Source organism: Hoplias malabaricus, chromosome 1, assembly GCF_029633855.1.
Source record: "Hoplias malabaricus isolate fHopMal1 chromosome 1, fHopMal1.hap1, whole genome shotgun sequence".
NCBI classification, from domain to species: domain Eukaryota; kingdom Metazoa; phylum Chordata; class Actinopteri; order Characiformes; family Erythrinidae; genus Hoplias; species Hoplias malabaricus.
The window spans coordinates 25,343,092-25,363,388 of NC_089800.1; the positions used below are offsets into that span (position 1 = coordinate 25,343,092).

Genomic DNA, 20,297 nt, shown 5'->3' on the forward strand with positions numbered 1-20,297 from the left:
GTGATATACCTCCAGTCTGGCAGAGGGCACAATCCCACTTCTGACACCACTGTAAAGACCTTGGAAATGGGTATTCAGCCATAATGCAAACAAGCATCCTTTATTTATGCCCTCAAAAGGGTACAATTGTAGAAAGGAAGTAAGGCAACAAGCAGTAATTGGGCTTGGTGTAGCTTCTGCCTTCCTTTGAACCCCTAATATCATCACATCTCACTACACATCTATCCCAGATACACACACAGCAACAACATCAACAGATACACCCCAAAACAGCATCTAAAAAAATAAACTGGGGGAGCCATTAAGTATCCTGCCCAAGTTGTTTTTTCAACTTTTTTCTTTTTGCAAAATGTTGCCTTGAGCCTACTCAGTGTTCCTCATATTTATTATGTTTTCTTTTACTTTCTTTTTTGATAACCACCTTGTGGTTTCCCCTTACTTACTGATTCTTACTTTATCCTGTTTGTGCCTAAGGCCAATGTCCTTTAGAGTTGTGTGTTCTTTGTGACTGACTATGACAGTTTGGATTAGTTCATGTGGAGAATGCCCTTTAGGTGACTTTCCAGGTGAACACACAAATGACCCCTCAAAATAATCATCAAATTGTAAATCAAATCAAAACAAAAGATTGGGCTTTAAAACCACCACAAACCATGCATTTCATAACAGGAAGAAGATGGGGCCCTGCCTCAGTTTTTCAGGTATTAAAAACAAACGCTAAAACAAACTGCTTTTTTTCTTCAATAAGCATTTCACTGAGAGTTTATAAATGATTTAATACCTCTTTAGTAGAGGTATGACGGCCATTACAGTTTAGACGGTTTTATTTGCACAGCACGGATTGACCTGTTTGTTCTTGTGATGTGACATTTGTTTTTCGTTAGGTAACAATAAAGCAATAGTTTTTTCTCCAGTGGTACTTCATCATCATCTTCATGACCATTGAAGAGCAAGGTAAAATATTGCAATACAATACGGCACTCTAGAAGTGAGAATTTATGAAAAATTAGGAATTTAAAAGACCATTTATATTTTAGAATGAATCAGTACTTTATTGCTTCATATTTGTTATAATATATACATTTCACTTATAGAGGATGCCCACTAGTTGGCACACTTTGCCAACTTCCAAACGCAGCATTTACAGTAAACTCTCAGGACTGAGGCATAAGTCCATTATATACTCAGTAATATACTGATGATCCATTACATTTAAATGCCTGCTGTACATTATTTAGGCCCCTACTTACTGCAAAACAGCTCTGACCAGCTCTGTTGAGGCGTGTAATCCACAAGACATACGAAGGTGTCAGGCACTAAGACTACACCAGCAAGTCTTTCAAGTCCTGTGATTTGAGAGGTGGGACTATTATCACACTTATTTTTCCAGTATGTCCCACAGATCAGATTAAGATCTTTGTTTTGATCCTTAAACCATTCCTGAACCATTTTTGTGTGGCTGGCTTTGACGGTGTTTATTAGAGGTGTGGAACGACTGTAATGTGTATGAGAGGATTCATAGTGTGAGAGGTTTGATGATGCGTGTGAGATGAAGGTTTGAATTTTTCATAGCTGTGAAAATGTACATGATTATAAATAAAAACAGAATGCAATGACTTGTAAATCTCATAAATATTTTATTCACAATAGAACACAGATGTTTAAATGTGAGACATTTTACCATTTCATTAAAAAATATTAACTGATAACTGCTATTTAATACATTGTTGCAAACCAAGTACACCCATTTACAGCAATGGTATATCCTAATGGCAGTGGCTTCTTTCAGTAGGACAGTGGTCCAATATCAATCATTCAAATCCATTTCAGGGTCGCAGTGAGTCCAGAACCTACCTGGAATCATTGGGCACAAGGCGGGAATACACCCTGGAGGGGGCGCCAGTCCTTCAAAGGGCAACACACATTCACTCACACCTACAGACAATTGAGTCGCCAATCCACCTACCAACGTGTGTTTTTGGACTGTGGGAGGAAACTGGAGCACACAGAGGAAACGCACACAGACACAGGGAGAACACACCACACTCCTCACAGACAGTCACCAAGAGCGTGACTTGACCTCCAGGTCCCTGGAGCTGTGTGACTGTGACACTACCTGCTGCACCACCGTGCCGGTCCAATATCAGTAGTATACAAATGATTTGAGGAACATGGCAGAGATGAAGGTGTTTATCTCACCCACGGAAACTCCACCTTGCAAAATCTGTGTACCTGATATTTATTACAGGGCATCTTCACAGTTCTCGTGAGGTCGTTTCCTTAATGAGACAGAGTTGTTTTGGCAGATTGCTGTATGTGTTTTAAAGTAATCTGTCAGTTTCAAGGCATAAACACCTTAGGCTATAATAGGTTTATACAAGAGGTCCATAAGAATTGATGGAATTTCTGAAAGCACTCATCTCTGGGCTTGTGTCTCTTTGAGATATGGTTGTATTTCACTTTTAAGTTCCAAGATTAAGTTCCTTCTTGACATTAACAATGAATGACCTGAATGGCTTTAAATCAACCGAAACGCTGTGGTAATGGAGTTATGAGGTAATATAACTTGTATGACCTGTATAATGTTTGCTTTATATGAAATGTTATGAGACTATTTTCCAAGGTAAATTAAGGATAGCTACATTTACGACATTACATAATTTAATTATTTCTTTCCCGCAGACTATAAGCACAGTGTTTTCCTCCTGTCTGAGCAGGGAATCAACCCCTATTCTCTTGCTGAAAATCACTGTATTATGTGCCATTCTACAACAAAGATATAACAAATGTTTTTATTAAACATAGTTATAAAAATATAATAAATCTTAAAAACTGATTTTACATGATTATATATGATGACTCTAATTTTAGGCAGAAGTGACGGAAATACTCTGAGATGGAATCACAGACTTTCATAACACACCTTATATGACTTTGTCATGTGAACATCACCTCAGTAAATTCTAAGCATCTCATTGGATGAAGTATACTCATATGTTTTGAGCCAACATTGTTTGCTCCAATAGTCAACATTTGACTTACCCATATGCTTAAGGAAATGAGCAGTGATTTGTGAGGGAAATTTATGTTTATTAATAACTGGTCCATTTATCATGCAACCCTGCTGAATGCCCTTCAGATACTGTCTAAGATTCAAAATTCTGCAGCTTTTCTTTTATGTTTGCACAGCATTATTAACAAAAAGGGTTATATTAATTGCACTCATTATACGGCTGCTGTTTTGTGGACATCATGCAAAATTTTCTCTGAAATCTAGGGTATTAAATGTAGTTTGCCTTAAAAGGAGTAAATCTTCTACTCTTCTGGTATTGTTTTACAGTAGACACTACATTGCCAGAAGTATTTGCTCCTCTACCTTCACACGCATATGAACCTGAGTAACATCCCATTTTTAATCCAGAGGGTTTAATATGATGTCATCCCACCCTTTGCAGCTATAACAGCTTCAGCTCATCTGGGAAGGCTTTCCACAAGGTCCCAAGAGTATTAGTGAGATCAGGTGTTGATAGATGATTATGTTTGGACTACAGAAGCCAATTCAACTCATCTCAAAGGAAAAAACTTAAAACGCTCCATAATTCTCTGGCTGACACCTGGCAATGGGCATTGTGATCCTAGGCTCATGTGAAGCTGCTCAAAAAGCAAATTTATCATTTAGGCATCTACAAACTTTTGGACATGGAGTATATTTAGTAATGTTCTAAGACTAAGATTAAAGAGCAGGAGACTTTTCTTGCTGTGTACAGAACTGCTTTTAAAATCATTAATTAAATATAAATAAATAAATAAATAAATTAAAAAAATATTGGATTGTTTGGTGACACTGCTGACTGCTGTATATGTCACTGAGGGGTGTATTAAACACGGTAAGTCAGATATTTTAGTCCTATATTTTAATCAGGACATCTAGAAAGTACGACAAGCTCAAGTACACACTGTCTCTTAAGCTTTCATCAGTGCTTGAAATACCAAGGCTCAGTGTCTCACAATGCAAATGCAGCCATGAATGTCCATAAAAAAAAGCTTCAAATACTCAACAAGCATTTGCCTTTAAATGACACTGGCCGCAGTGAAATGTTGAGCTACCTTTAATACCTTGGAGGCCAAATTCTTCTATGATCATCCAGGCTGTCCTTTGTCCAGTGCAGAAATCCTAACCGGAAAATCATTTCTTTTTTGTATACTGCAAGAAGACACAACAGTTGGTCAGCCATTACCTTGATCCTTTAAACTCGTTCACCCTTTGCATCCACAAATCATAATGATGTCTACCTTATCTAATATCCAGTCAGCATCTGATATCGCTCTCTGGAAGATCATACGAATTCGCTCAGGGTCATCTTCATCTGCATGGCTATTAAAACTCTGCAAAAATAACGTTCTGTTACCAAAATGCTTAAGGTCTTTAACACATACACCAAATCTCACTACACACACACACACACATTTAAAAATTCAGCAGTAAGAAAAACAAAAGAGGTAAAACAAATTCAAAGCACAAATTACCCCCAATAGTAACTTAATCTAAACACCACTCACAAGTAAAAAGTAAAAATATTGCTAGCAGCTATTGAAGTACAGAAAGAAATGCAAGTAACTTAGTTAAAGGCCTCACAAAATAAAGTTATTTCTTTCTTACTGAATGCGTTTAATGTTTTTCTTTTTTCAATCAACAGATCTGGGGGCACTTGAGGGTACCTGGCTAATAAAACAGGATGGGATTGTTTGAGTTTTCGATTGTAAAGCTTCATACGTCTGTGCCACTGAAAATCTGTAGTGGTTATTTACAATTTTAAAATGGACAAGGGAAGATTTAGAGTGTTGTATCTCATGCCCAGGTAGATACCTGTCTCACTGCATGTCTGTAGTGTTTCTGCATGGCGGCTGAAGGCAGGAGTTTACAGCAGCGCAGCAGATATCTGTAGAGCTGCACTGGAGTCCGGATCAGCTCAGCTCCAGGAAGAGGAGACATTACCAGATCCTAAAGCACATGCGAGCACAGAATAAGTCTCCGTGGATTGTACCTAATGTGTCTGTAATTTCTTTAACTCAATGCCACTGAGCACACTTTTTTTAGTTTCCTTCACTGTACACGTCTATACATTTCAGTGTTTATAATGCATTTATAAATGTTATAAAGTTCTTTACTGGTGTGTGCGAAAAATATATAAATAAATACATTGAAAAAAAAAAGAAAAACAAAAAGAGGAGATTTCACTAACCTTCACTGAACCCTCAGTAATGATATGTTGTTTTAGGAGCAGTAGTTCATCACTTCAGAGACACAGAATAATTCTGATAGCACGCACACACAAACATAAACAGGATCTCAACCCTAAATACTTCTCTAAATCCTCAGAGATTGGTATCACAGACGTTATTTATGTGGACTTATGTGGTACACTGTTTACAGGACTTTTAAACGTCCATGGGCAGATTACTTCCTGTGTTCATGTGACAATTTCAAATTTCAAAATAAGAGCCTTAAAAAAATGAAAGAGAATCTAAAATGTCGCAATAATAATAATACCTCTGTAACAATTCTCCCAGTCCTTATTCACTACTATTATTTATTTTCAGAAACTGGCCTTCATTATATTGATGGAGTTCTGATCGAATAAATGTATCAACAGAATGCAATACTACAGAAGAATAAGAGAAACCATTCAATTAATGTATGCTGATTCAGTAATAGATTAGAGATAGCAAATACTGTGGCAACTTTTCAGTGTCTATATTCAAGCAAAAATAAAACCACCATCACTTGCCTTCTTACCATTAAAATCTATATAAAAACAATAAATAATTAAAAACACAAAAGGTAATGCATTAGTGATTTTATTACCAGTTTAAGGGTGTTGTTTGACATACTGTGAAGTAGTGAGCAACCTTTCAGCACATGCAAGATTCCTTGAAATTCACAGGCTGAGGTGGCTTATATTGCTTTTTAAAAAAGGGTCAGATAAAATATGATAAATAACAAAAAGATCCAGTTTAATAATAGTTTTAGTGTACGCTCATGTCTTCAGTGCTCTTAACATTATAAAAGTCCTCCCTGAAAATGTACTCTCTCACTGCAACTAAACACTAGTATAAACACTATTTAAATGCTGTTAGCACAAAATATCATATCTCCAAGAATAGTACATTTTTAGAAGAAGACAGTATTTTACATTTAAAATGAAAAGAATGTTGGAAAATTTAAATGCAACAATAATGAAAGTTTTTGTCCTGACAACAGTGTTATATAACAACCGAAGTGTGGATGTGAGATATAAATATATATGTGCAAGACCAAATTGTTTAACTGTCCTTCTCAGAAAGTCCATGTTATGTAAGTGTGGTGAAGCTTTTGACAGATAAATAGGCAGTGTGACCACAGGTGTACATTCACTAAGAAAGTACAAAAGCAGGTTTTTCTGCCGTTTTCAGCAATCAGTCAACTGCAAGTATTAAGTAAACATAATAGGCTAACAACACGGTTGTGCAATGAGTAATGCCACACAGCTCCATGGTTCTGTTACCCTCGGGTCACTGACTCTGAAGAGTTAGATGCTCTTGTCATGTCTGTGAGGTGTTTGTTGTGTCCTCTTATGTCTGAATGGGCTTCCTCCCGTTTCATTCCACAGGCTGTGCAGTGTCGTTCACAGCTATGTGCGTATGAGTGAATGTGTGTTGCTCTGCCATGGGCTGGCAACCAGTCTATTAGATTCTCCTGCTTCTGGGTAAAAGCCCGGTACCACTGCAAACTCCAGATGTGTTATTTTTGAAGAAATGCCCCTAATCCTTGCCCAATATATGCCCATATATATACAAAACTAAAAATTTGTTTGTATCTGGATTGATCCAAAAGCAAAGTTTTTGAAGATGCATCTTTGTAGTTATAATAGTAGTCCCCATCACTTGAATGGCAAAGATGAAACAGGTCTACTATTTTCAGTCTATGGTCAAAACCTAAATAAACCTACTTTTGTGTGTTTGATCTGGCTCAGATTTTGGTTCAAAGTCAAATATATGTGCTTAATTTAAAATAAAATTAATAAGGCACAGTGAAACTGTTATACTGTTTTTTTTTGTTATAAATAACAACCAGCTTAATAGATCAGTGTAAAAATGTCAGTGGGCCCTATAAACTCGTAAAACTTGATTCCCACAGACAACAGTGAAAGCTATTTAATATTTGAAAAGGAAAAAACAAGCAAAATGTGTTCATTTCCATAAATGTCAACATTTATTTAATGAGCTTCACCACTGTACTTCAAATCTACACTTTGAAAAGAGACCGGCCGCTTTTTTCAAACACATAATACATCTAGAATCTTCCCGGTCCCTTTGGATCACCAACCTCTGTCTTCAGGCCTTCGAAAGCTATCTCCTTATTATAATCATATATGTCGTAAAATGTATGCAAATACCATTACCTCTGAGTATAAACTTCAAATGTTTTATAAAAACCTTTGACAGCATGAGAGTACCTTTTCATATTGGCCTGACAGAAGTTACAAGTTAGTCTCTTTCTCCAACACTCTTTAAACCTGTGGTTATCTTCAATAGCCTGTACTCACTCAGATATTTTAGCGTCGTCATGTATTTGGACATCGGATTTTAATGCATCATCTTTCAGTGAAGGACATGTCCATCATCGTGGGTCTTCTGGCATGACATGAATTATTGGTGTGATCTAACAGTCGGAAAAACACTGAGTTGAGAATACGTGGAAATATGGAATTTTGTACAAGGATATGATGGGCCCACCTCCAACCAATTGTAATTTGAATGATTTTTTTTTTCGTTATTTTTTGCACAGGGTTTTTATAGGAATATAAAAGTTGGAAGGGACATTCAAGTTTTAAATCTCCACATTAAATTAAAAATGTGTGGAGGTAAACAACCAAGTCATTGAGCTCCAGAGGTAGAGACCAACAATGTGAATTCATTATATACATATACACAGAGTTCAGTGTTTCATTAAAGTAAATGAAATAATAATAATAATAATAATAATAATAATAATAAAGGGTTCTACTTCATTAGACTACTCATATCCACAGCTCTGTTTTTTCTGCAGTACACACAAGACACAATTAACATAATTGGTTATGTGTTGTTTGTTTCCATAATCATACTGTTTTGGATTATGTCTTTATCTACACATATTTTAGTGCAGGGAAAAAACAAAAACAGAAAAAAAATATTTACAATAATATTAAAGAAAAAAAAATAAAATTAAAAGTAAAATCAAATTTCACAGCCCTAAAATGTGCAGGCTAATTCCACCTCTGAACAGCAGTATTGTCTTGTGAATTTACAATTTTTTTTTTTTTTTTGATTTAGTTTTTTGTACGGCACATCTTTTGCTTCACTGTATTTTTATTTTCCATTGAGATCTATCTCACTATCTACTCACTTATTTACATACCATATTCAGTGGATCATGAGAAAGCATGCCATAGCACATTAAGGAAGAAATAAAAATAGGCATCTAAAAATATATTAAATATTTCATTTTAAGGGATTTTTTTTGCCCTTTTCCAAGAGATCTGTGGTACGGACAGTGTGAAATATATGTAAGTGAAACTACTCCTTTGCTCTAACCCTTCATAGACTATATTCCTCCTTGCATTCTTCAGGGGGAGAAAAACAAAAAATAAATAAATAAAACATAAACAAGGGTTGAGCGTTGAAAACCTGGAACTGACATAAGCAGCTGTCGCCATGGCGATGCTGCAGCCAGTTCAAAACATGCTTTGGATTCATACATGCACATTCACTCTCAACGGTGCACTTGTCTTTTTTTAGTGACAAGTTTTGGGAATATATCTTCGTAATTACGGAATGGCTGTTTATCACCTCCTAGTCGCTGAGATTACTGCTGTCACCAGTTCAGTCTGTTTACATTTGGCTCTTTGTTATACTGTATGGGTTCATAAATAATCAAACATCCATATTCCTTCCCATTAAGCCATGACTCGTATTAAGTCAGTCATATTTTATTATGATGGTAGCATGGGATGTCTCCTCATGCTTTAATCCCACTTTCATCATGAACTCCAGTGTGGGCCTGTAGGAACTCCATAGATTTCCATCGATCTAAAGTGTGGTTCCTTCATGTTACAGGCCATACCACTCTTGTCCCCAACATTTAAGTGGAGTTCTGTGGTGTATACGGGCCTGCTGTGGTCTTGTCTTTTCTCTGATTGCTCTGAGGCCGATCATCAGTTTTAGTCTGGCCTTGTGGCTGCATTATGTTTCAGTACGAACTGGCCCAAATGCTGACAGGACCACCAGCCTGGCATGCCCACCACAGACAGCAGTCTTACATGTGGCTTTGCCATCAGTATCTCTGCACTGTCAAATACTGATTTCTGATATGAGATATAGAATAGAGAGTATGAGGAAAGAGGATGAAATGACAAACAGTAAAATTTAAAAAATAAACAAACAAAACAAAGCTAAAAAAAATATTTGACACTACAGCAGAGAATCATTAACTGCGATAAGCCGACTCAAGAGGAGAAAAATGCGAGAAAGTTCTGAGGGTAAGTTCAGGCATGGGAAAGATAGTGAGAAAAAAAAGAAGAGAAAAAAGAGACAGAGGTGGAGAATGCCGTGGTGCCTCCATGCGATGTGGAGAAATCTGAGGCAATCCCTCTATCAGTGAATAAATAAAGGATAAGAGGATGAATAAGAAAAAGAGCCTTCCTTCGGGGACATTGCCCTGGCTATTTCAGCACACGTTCAAGTCCACGAAGGCCTTCTTGTTCCGGCTGCACTCGCACATGTGTGTGTGTGTCTGTGTGTGTAAATATGTGCTTGCGCACTTCTCTCACACACCCCTGTACACCTACATACTAGTGGGAATACTTCTACTGTACGTTAACACCCCTCTCCCTCCCCCCCTCCCTGTGTCCCTCCTCCACCCCATCAGCAGTGGTTGGTTCTTTATAACTTCATTTTTAGTTAGTATTACAGTACACACATCAGCAACGCTCTGCTAGTGCTAGACTCCAGTGAAATGCTACGCAGGTTTTTGGAGGTGGCTGGGCATCAGTAGTCCTGGGGTGCGCGGAGGGATCCGCCAATAGGGTAACCACCACCCTTCTTCATCGTCATCATCATCATCATCTTCGTCATCAGCTACTCCCACACAAGAGGAGATGGAGGCATCTCAGAGGGTTGCGCTACTGTAGAGCTAAAGAGAACATAAGAGATTTAGATTTCTACTTCATTTGCAGCCGTGTCTCCATCTAGTGTTCGAAAAAAATGTTTGAACACATCTTGGAAATCTGTACCCCTTTTTATCACTGTCCTTGTTTACATATTCCTATTTCTGTCCTTATTGATGCTTTATACACGGATCTGTGAAGCACAGATTGCTACATACAAAGACAATTAATATTCATTTTTTATATATTTAAAAAAAACAGAAACAAATAAGAAAATCATGCTTGGCTGTTTATTTTCCTTCATCCAAACTCCTTAACATCAGCCTGATCATTTACTATTTTCCCAACATTTTTGATGGTAATGTAGTGAGTTTTCAGACTTCTAAAACTTCTTCCACTGCCAGTGACATTAACACAGGCACATCAACAAATACTAGTACAGTAACAGTGGATATAGTGCCCTCATCTGGGCATGAACAATGCTGCACCCTGCTCACCTGATAAAGCTTTTGAAGGCAGCGGACTGGGGGTTGATACAGAGAGGTACCCGATTACCCTTCTGCTGCTCCAGGATGAACTGATGGATGATCTCTGTGGGAATAGGGAAAACACAGGTTTTTGTGAACAATTTGGATGCATACACCAGTGGTCCCCAAGTGTTTCCCTTTTTTGTAGATAAGGACAGTTTCAAGACTCCAGCTCCGACACACATATACACATCTTTTGCTTCCAGACTCCACCAGTGTTATTTTTAACACTGTAAATCATACAAAACTGCAACTTCTTATTGAACAAAGCAAATAAAATAAAATAAGCTACAAATGTAATTATTAAAAGTCATATGCATTATGTATTTACCCATTTGCCTTGCTCATTTTAAATTGGGAGCCTTTGGTAATCAGTACATTTGAAATATTCATCTTTGATATGTTTCTGGCCTTAATTATTTCTTGCCAAATTAGAGGACCGGGTTTGGTTCCAGTAGGTTGCTGGTTCAATCCCATCACCGGTGGGAACATCCATGGCTGAGTTCCCTGGGCACCGAGGACAGCTGCCCGCTACTCTGGATGTGTGCTTACAGCCCATAATCACTAGTGCGAGTGTGTGTGTTCTCTGCCACAAATGGATTAAATGCAGAAGTCAAATTTCCTTCATAAAACATGTCACTACATGTTCATTTTTGTGAGCTCAGACACTGACGTTGGACGAGGAGGCCTGGCTTGCAGTCTCCGCTCTATTTCAGGCAAAAGGTGTTTTATTAGGTTGACGTCAGGACTGTGTAGGCCAGTCAATTTCTTCCACACCAATCTCGCTCATCATACCTTACTTAATTGACCTTGTCTTTATTGCACTGGATGTAAGGCTTAGATGCAGCTGACCGGCCATGGAAACCCATTCCACGAAGCTCTCTGCACACTGTTCTTGATTTAATCTGAAGGCCACATGAAGTTTGGAGGTCTGTAGAGATCGACTCTGGAGAAATTTGGCAACCTCTGCACACTATGTGCCTCAGCATCCTCCGGCCCCGAGCTGTCATTTTATGTGGACTATCACGTTGTGGCCGAGTTGCTGTCGTTCCCGGTCCACTTTATTATAATACTACTGACAACTGGAATATTTAGTAGGGAGAACATTTCATGACTGGTCTTGCACCGGTCCAGAGATCCTGAGAGTAGCCCTTTCTTTCACAAATATGCACAGAAGTAGTCTGCATGCCTAGGTACTTAGTTTTACACAACAGTGGCCATGGAAATGATTGGAACTCCTGAATTCAAAGATTTGAATGGGTGAGTGGATATATTTGGCAATATAGTTTATGTCACTATTGCAATTCTGATTTAAAATATGTATCATTTTAAATAAGCTCAATGCCTGTATAGGATTCTACATAGTACCAAACATCACTACAAGCATCTGAAAGGCTACTACTATAACAGATGAACCAGTGGGTTGAAAGGATATGAAGACTTGACAAGGTGTGAACTTAAAAGCATTAAGTCCATTTTTTTTGCAGTCCTGTGTACCTTTCAAAACATTCTGTAGCTTTTTCTCTCCATTTTAGGCACAGAACCAGAGCAAAATATCAATTTAAGAACCTTGGGGGCCTTCAGATCTATACTCCATGCTGCTTTCCATGAAGGAACAGAACTGATAAACTTCCTCTTGATTGTGAGTCTGAGGAGTTCCCCCACTGTTTCAAACATGGCCTAATGTGCTTTCAGGCTCCAGGAGGTTTATGTCCACCCTGGCTAATCCTCCAGTGGAAAAAGGTGCACACAGGGCCAGAGGAAGAGGAGGGAGGAGGAAGGGCACAGCTATTTTGAGCAGACCGTGCAGTAAGCTTGCCTTTAGCTGACAGGCTATCTCTAATAGCTTCGGAGAGTGAAGGCCAGCACTTATGGATTGCTGGCTTTCCAAAAAAAAAAAAAAAAGAAAAATAAAATAAAAAAGTGCTCGAAGGCAGTGCTACTTGTTAATACTTGATGGGCACATTTTTAGATCCACTCAAATTCAATAAAAAAAGAAAAATGTAAACAAGAAACAAATGTGGTTGGTATAGTGGGTAACACCACTGCTCTCTGTGGCAGACTGTGGTTTGACTCCCCACTTGCAAAAACAGAACATGCAAAACATGATGCGTCTTGGGATGTACATTTCTAACCTGATCTGTGAACTGTACGTCACTCTTTTGTGTGTGTTTGGCACATGCTACACACACAGGACATAAAGAAAGAAAAGAATAGGTGCACCACTCATGATTAAGCCTCTTAGCACCTTTACCTTTGACTTGCCGGACCGACGTTAGGTTCTTCTCAAAGCCGTCATCAAACTTGGGGTTTGTGACAGGCTCAAAATCACTGGTGTACACTCGTCCAGAGGAGGTGGTATAGCAGCACTTGCACATGCAGGTGTGGTAGCGCAAGCGCCCCTCATCCAGATATGGGTGTGCAAGAGCATCCTTCGCTGAGATCCTCTTTGACTGGATAAATATAAATATATATATAATATGAATATTTAATTTTATAACATATAGCATAATGTATGTATATATATTTTGAATTACAAATAAGTTAACACATCATCTACAAGGACAATTTCTTGTTCCCAATTAGTCAGTGCAAAATATGTTCCTTGCATAGGATGTGTTAACTTATTTTCTCTTAGAACATCAAAAAAAACTGCTATTTGACCTGGGGGTGACAAAGCGTTTGTAGTGTTGCTGTTCTAATAAAGTCTTGTAATTCAATAACAAGAGGAGATCATTTTAAAAACACACAAAGCTTGTTTTTCCAAATTTCATCATATGAACTGTTACCCAATGTAAAGGGTAGGAAACACTGTAAATTAGTGTAAAGAAATAAAAATAGGAGGAGAATTTTTAATAACACTTGAATACAAAATGATCCAGTGTAATGCAACTTTGACAACAGTCACTCATTAAATGGGCGCCAATTTTCTCTGATATCTGTTACCAACACTGGCATGTTGACTATAGAAAGCAATAAACACAATGTAAATAAAAGTGTGTATTTTAGACATTAAAAATAGACAAAAAAAGCATGTATATGATAATGTTTTGTTCAGACAATTATGAAGCATTGTATGTGAAAAGCACTCACTGGGTCAAACACCAGCATACGGCAGAGCAGGTGAACCGCCTCATGTGTGGCTTGACTCGACAGTGTGTACAGAACAGGAAGTGAAGGCTGTAGAGACAGGAAAAAATAAATATTAAATAAATAAATAAACAAATAACAATCATTGTCACCACCGCAAGTTGGATAATGGTCCTTGTGCCTCTCAAGAATCCTGTTAAAGGCAATAAAGTTTTATAAGAATCTTAGTGTAACTAATAATATAGAGTTATTGGGTGTAACAGCAAAGAAAGGTGTATTTTAGTTTTAAATGATTTCTGATTCACAGCTCATTTGTTCATAAATTGAAGCAGATATTTCACTATGGTTCTAACCTAATTTCTGCCATGTTCTTAATTTTATTCTCGCAAAAACAAATTAGAAAATAAAATCTGAATTTCATATTTTACATTTTGAAGTACATTAACTTAAATAAACCAAATTTATATGTAATTCCATATAAATAACAGAGTAAAACATAATGGTCCTGTCACAGTAAGTGATTGTTAAAATATGTGCTGGTACAGATGACACGTATGTGAAAAATGTATTGGTACACACAGCTTAACAGATTAAAGCCCTTATAACTGCTACCAATTACTTCTCGCAATCGTTACTAAGACAACAATTAAGCATCTGTTTAATGGCAAATTAAAAAAAGGTCCAGAAATCATAAAGTGACCATTTTCAAAGGATGTTTTTCAGCCAGCAGCTGACCATGAAAGGGGCCAGGGCACCTGACAGCATGTTTCATTCTTCCCAGCTCCAAGCTGATGTGTGTGCAGATAGCTGTGAGCGCAGCAGCAGAGGATGTGGGACAGCAGAAACAATGAGCAGGGTTATTTTTAACCCTGTCTAATTATCTCCACCGCCCATCCTCCCCATCCCCATCCCCATCCACAGCCTGCTCGCCAGCACCGCTGATTGAAAAAGCCCAACGGTAATCGTTTGTTTTCCTTGATTAGGTTTTTTTTTTTTTCCTTTTTTCTTTTTGAGTGTGTGTAGTGAAGAAATGCAAGCACTGGCTGGTGATTCATGATTATCAGGAAAAGACTGTTCACTAGTGTGAGAGCAAGCAGAATTTTATTGCTGGAGATGTGGGGTCTCAGACAGGGGAGAGGGGAGGGGAGCAGCGTGGAACAGAGAGGAGTACAGACGAGAGGAGGGGGGAAGAGGAGAGGAAAAGAGAAGCAAAGAATATGAGAGGAAAAAAAAGAGTGGAACAGAAAGGCTTAGATAAAAAGAAAGAAGAGGAAAAATAAAAGAGAAGAGAGGAGAGGATGAAAGGATCAGCTCAGACCAGACGTCCCTGTGGAGGGGTGTGATAGTGGAACATTTTTAGGGTTGTGAATGTGCCAGGTATTTGTTATGTATAAAATCAAATAAGACATTATAGGAGTTATGTTTAATATGGTCATAGAATCCAGAAAACTGACAGCACTAATATAAATGCATAATTTTAAGTGATTAAACTCATTTTCTTCTTGGTCCTGTATTTTGTTTGAGGTTTCAATGTGGTGTCAGACCTTTGCACCCAAATGCAGGTGGTTATTCACAATAAAAGTCCTTTGTTTTTCTTTCCCCATGTTTAACTGAATAAACCTTCAGTTATATTTATACTCCTATTCATACTCCTCCACATATTGTACCTGTGGGCACACAGAGCAACAGTTTGGTGTGTTTATGTGTGAATGTGTGTGTAGCAGCATTAGATGACTTAAAGCTCAGGATTAAAGGGAGATGCAGCTCTAGACAGATGAAGAAGAGGCTGAGAGCCTCTCCATGCCCCATGATGCAAAAGCTAATGAGAGCATGCCCATGACATCATTGACACAGGCTTTCAGTTATGCCCGGCATGCTGCCCGCACCAACACATTCCACCCTCGCGAGAGAGAAAGACATTCAGCAGAACAGACCATCGTACACAGCCTAGTTACAACAACTCTGCTTAGTGTTAAACACAGAGACCATGGCCGTGCCAAACAAGTTACTACAAATATCTAAACGGTATCACCAATACAGCTGTGTGTTACTGTGTAATATGACGTGCGCTATTTTTCCCAGATAGAAAATTCCTGGTAAATATTCAATGGTATTCTAATGCATTATTTAATTTGCTAATCTTTAAATATGCTGGATACCAGCAGAGGATTATGCACAACTATTTAAAAAAAATTAATAAATAAATCAAATGGAACCCACTCATAAATACTACACCACCATGCGACTGATACTCTAAGCACAAACATCATTTCCAGAAAAGTTGGGACATTATGTAAAATGCAATAAAATCAACTGATGTTTGATGTGTTTTCATTGGACAACTAAACTTGATTTTGCAAATATGAGAAGTGTTCATAGATGAGGACATCATGATTGGGCACAAAAGGAGCTTCCACCCAAGGCTCACTCTCTGCCAGCAAAGTTAGGTTGTGGCTCATCACTTTATACTAAAATTTTTGAGAACTGTCAAAACAGTTTAAAAATAAAATAATAATAAAAAAAAAAGCATTTCAACTCTTCTGTGCAAGATATCAGTGAACAACATGTACTGTACATAACATCTTAAAATGTTTGAGGTAATCCGGAGAACTCTCTGTCTTAGTAGGTCAACACTGTTGAAATGCTTGACCTTTCAGTCCTCAGACAGCACAGCATGAGAAACTGTCATGTCGCCATGATAAATATAGCCAAATAGGTTTGGTGCACTTTTGTAAAAGAGAAAATGGCATGTGTGACTTGCATATGTGAGAAGTTTCCACTGATGTGGAGGTGAACACTCAGATTTCGGAGAGACATGCTCCTGTCAAGAAGACACCAGGCTTCATTCTGTATGCGCTACAACAAAATGGCTTGGTAGGCACAAAATGGCTTGTCTGACCGGCCTGCAGTCCAGATCCGTCACTTATGGTGCATCATGTGTAGGTAATCTGGGACATTATTCTACGTTCTATTGTTTAATTTTAGATTTTAGTGTTTGATTTTAGGTTTTGAATATAAAAATAGTACCGGCTTCTGTCTTTCCTCTTGTACTGGCTCATGGTGAGGTTTGGACCAGAGTGATGCCCTGTGGGTCAGAGTGTGAGTATGGTCCAGGTTCCTGTGTGGCCACATCCATGTGTCCTCTCTCTGAGCCACCAAACCTCAGCATGTTTCAGTAACAGGTGCAGAACAGTCTTCCCCAGACAGCAACCCTGCAACCTGTTGTGTGTGTGGCAAACACAGACCTCATTGATTACCCTGACTGCACAATAACACACACCTGTCAAACGCAGGCAGGACAGCAAGGCAAAGGAATGTCTGCTCCTGCACCTGAGGGAGGAACTGTTGAGGACAAAAGAGCACAGGACGGGTCTGTTTGTAGGCCTTTCTTACAGGATGCAGGTTTGTTGAATATACAAACAGGTCTGAATTTATTTTCTTTAAATTCTTTTACTCAATATATATTTGATTACTAGTTTGATTATATATTGATATTTTTACTCTTTCTACTCATATTTAGGTTTCATTCATTTTCTTATAAGAAGACACCTAGTGATACTTTTACAAAAGCTGCAGGATTTTACCATTCACCGCGTTCTATTCACGATTTGGTAAAAATTGTTTTAGCAAAAAAAAAAAAAAAACTTTAGCAGCCTCTGGTAAGCTCAAAAGCATTTGGAGAACACTCACACCTATGGACACGTATAAAGCCAATTAACCTACCAACATGTGCTTTTGGACTCTGGGAGGAAACCCATGCAGACACAGGAGAACACACCACAAATCCTCACAGACAGTCACCTGGCATGGAGTTCAAACTCACAGCCACGTGACCCTGGAGCTGTGTAACAGCGAAGCTACCTGTTGCGCCACCATGCTGCCCTCAACGTTACGATGATTTGCAAATTATTATTGCATATTATTAACGACTAGCAATACCAAACTTCTGAAAGCTGTTGTATAAACTGTTGGGCTTTTCAGTCAGAGGGGAAGTGACCACGTGTGTACAAAAACGTTAGCTAAGCTCCCTGCTCTCATCCAGGCGCGACAATTTAGCAGGCTGTCACTGACAGAGACAATAGAGACGCCACAGTGTGTGGTGGGGTGAACAGGGCGCTCTCTGTGCCATCTGACAGCGTCAGCGCAGTGTGTGTGTGTGTGTGTGTGTGTGTGTGTGTGTGTGTGTGTGTGTTTGTGACGGAAATCTGAGCCGAGAGAGAGAGAAGCTGTTTTGCAGATCAGAGCTGTGCTGAGATTGAACATCAGACTACACACATAATACAGTGTGTCCAGAATTATTAGGCATACATGTATTTTATGGCCTTATGTCAATATATGCATTAATTATTTACCCATATATTACTTGGCCCTAGTGTTATGTAAGTCCCTAACTTCCCTTTTCTCTTTTAGAAAACCCCGCAGAAACCAGATTGTAGCGTTCAACATTTTCTGGAAAAGCGTTTAAATGGGCAAAAAGCAGAGAACTTACAGCAGAAGAAGACAGCAAAAGCTGCAAGTTTCAGAAAATTAAATCTTGAGATCAAAAACAGGCACCTAACTCAACCAGCAAGAATATATTTGAAGCCTGTGGATTGGGAGATATAAAGAAAACTCACTGGAAATGTTTTAATGATTGGCCAAAGTGACCAAGATGAAAACAATGCCCAGAATTAACAAAAACATTAGGATAGAAATGGGATTAAAAAGTACGTTAAAACTTACTTTTCAAAGATAACACTGTGTGGACCATATGGATGGGCTTTTCACTGTTATTGAAATGAAAGGATCATGCACAGGCCAACAGTCTGATATATATGAACACTGTATATTGGATTTGTAAAATATTTTTATCTTGCTGGCAACATCTTTATGCCATTTGCATTACCAAGTGCAATTCATGATACTGTGTTTGATAAGCATTCTGTAGCATAATGATTGTAAACGGTGATTTTGGTTTTGGTCTTGTGTTTTGTAAATAAAAATAAGAAAATACATTTTATTAGATTTTATAAAAAATTAACATTCTTATATGTCCTAGTATAAAAAAGTCATAATAAAAATGCATTAATTATCATACAGTTTCAATAGAAAATATTATAGAGATAAACAGAGTCTAGTTTCTAAAAAAAAAGCATCTTAATGTTACCACCATTTCACAATACGTCAAAGCATGATTCTTTAGAATAATGAATGAATGAATGAATAAATGAATGATACAATTTTACAGTCTTATCTCTAATCCTGATTTTACAAACACACACACACACACAGACGAAGAGTGAAAATAGATTTGCACTACAAGCTTCCTGTTTCAATCCAAATGGCAGCACTTAGCTGTGGTAAAAGAGAGCAGTCAGAGGCACGGGGCTGGCAGTCTCCCTTGCTGATGCCCAAGCTCATTTGGCTAAGTGTTAAAGCTGAGAAGGTGATGGAGAACATCCCTGCGGACCAGTGGGAGTCTCATTTCCAACCAGATTTTCTCTATTTATAGAGCTAAAGCAGCATCTGATGGAATGAAGAGTCTGAGACTTTGAAAAGCCATTCAAATGTTTCTTTTAATCACAGATAAAAACTAGCAAATGAGTAATGCTCTTTGTTCTATTGACTATTAAATGCTGCACATTTTAATTATACTTGTGCACAGATTGACTGATATACCTGTGTATACCTGCATAAGTGACTTGGCATTCGTCTGTTCACATACTAAGGCTTGTCATTCAGTGAGTAGAAAAAACAGATCTAATCATATGCAAGTCTGGACTTACTTGGGAAGATTGTTTTGTTAGTCTAATAAGTAAAACGATCAACACATCTTTCATAGAAAACATGAATATATATTTATTATTAGTATTTTTTGTTGTTGTTAAAAACTCTGCAATAATTAAATATACAAAAGAATCTTCCCGTAGCACACGTCTGTGTATTTTTACTTAGGAAACTAAAAACAAAATACAAGCAGTATGACCAGGGTCGCTCAAAACCTTTGCCCAAGACATTAGTATATAACACCAGACACCAGAACAGACTTTATGTGGACCAGACACTGCTTCTTTGGATTGCACCCAAGCTCGAAAACAGCTTTCACACAAAATTTACCAACCTCTTGGGACTAACAGCCTCAGGTCTGGGAAAAAAAGCTCTAGTTTAAAAAGCAGAACTAGTGTAAAAGACAACACTAAAGCAAACGGGGCAGTGTTCCACGATCAGCACAAGGAACACTGCAGCACAGAAGGGAGGCTTCAGTAAAATGCATTCTCAATCACTGCTGGCCCTGCTGTGAAGTGCTAATGCCAGTGGTTATGCTGGAGAACTGCTGCGGGTTGGGGAAAGAGGTCAGGCAGCCATCTGTGCCTTACAGCTATGGGAAAGACAAAAGGACCCGTCCACATTCACCGTCCCCTCTGGGAGGCCACATCTGCCCCAGCTTTGACTATATATACCCCCTTTGTAGCCCATAACCCAGTCATCTCCTCACCTCATATCACCCTGCTTC

The 20,297-nt window shown here is 38.2% G+C and overlaps 2 protein-coding genes across 2 annotated transcripts in view; both read right to left on the reverse strand.

Moving 5' to 3' along the window:
- Positions 1-1,633: 1,633 nt before the first annotated feature.
- Positions 1,634-5,451, reverse strand: lyrm9 (LYR motif containing 9). The gene is made up of 4 exons (XM_066680403.1): positions 5,244-5,451; positions 4,868-5,002; positions 4,294-4,386; positions 1,634-4,204 (listed from the first exon to the last, which is right to left on the reverse strand). Exons 2-4 carry the CDS (start codon positions 4,991-4,993, stop codon positions 4,187-4,189), a joined length of 237 nt encoding a protein of 78 aa, XP_066536500.1. The 5' UTR covers positions 4,994-5,002; positions 5,244-5,451; the 3' UTR covers positions 1,634-4,186.
- A 4,487-nt stretch (positions 5,452-9,938) lies between these two features.
- The window catches only part of nlk2 (nemo-like kinase, type 2), a 68,883-nt gene continuing 58,524 nt past the window's right edge, over positions 9,939-20,297 (reverse strand). The window contains exons 8-11 of the mRNA XM_066660444.1: positions 13,808-13,894; positions 12,969-13,167; positions 10,685-10,778; positions 9,939-10,213 (exon numbers count right to left, since the gene is read on the reverse strand). Of these exons, the coding sequence (XP_066516541.1) occupies positions 10,159-10,213; positions 10,685-10,778; positions 12,969-13,167; positions 13,808-13,894 (435 nt within the window). The 3' untranslated portion in view covers positions 9,939-10,158. The remainder of the gene's footprint in view (positions 10,214-10,684; positions 10,779-12,968; positions 13,168-13,807; positions 13,895-20,297) is intronic.

Bases quoted from the DNA above. Each gene is read 5' to 3' on its own strand.
- lyrm9 (XM_066680403.1), bottom strand. From the start codon at position 4,993: ATGTCTCCTCTTCCTGGAGCTGAGCTGATCCGGACTCCAGTGCAGCTC. The intron at 4,387-4,867 runs GTATCTACCTGG...TTATTTTTGCAG, and splicing joins ACAGACATGCAGTGAGACAG to AGTTTTAATAGCCATGCAGA.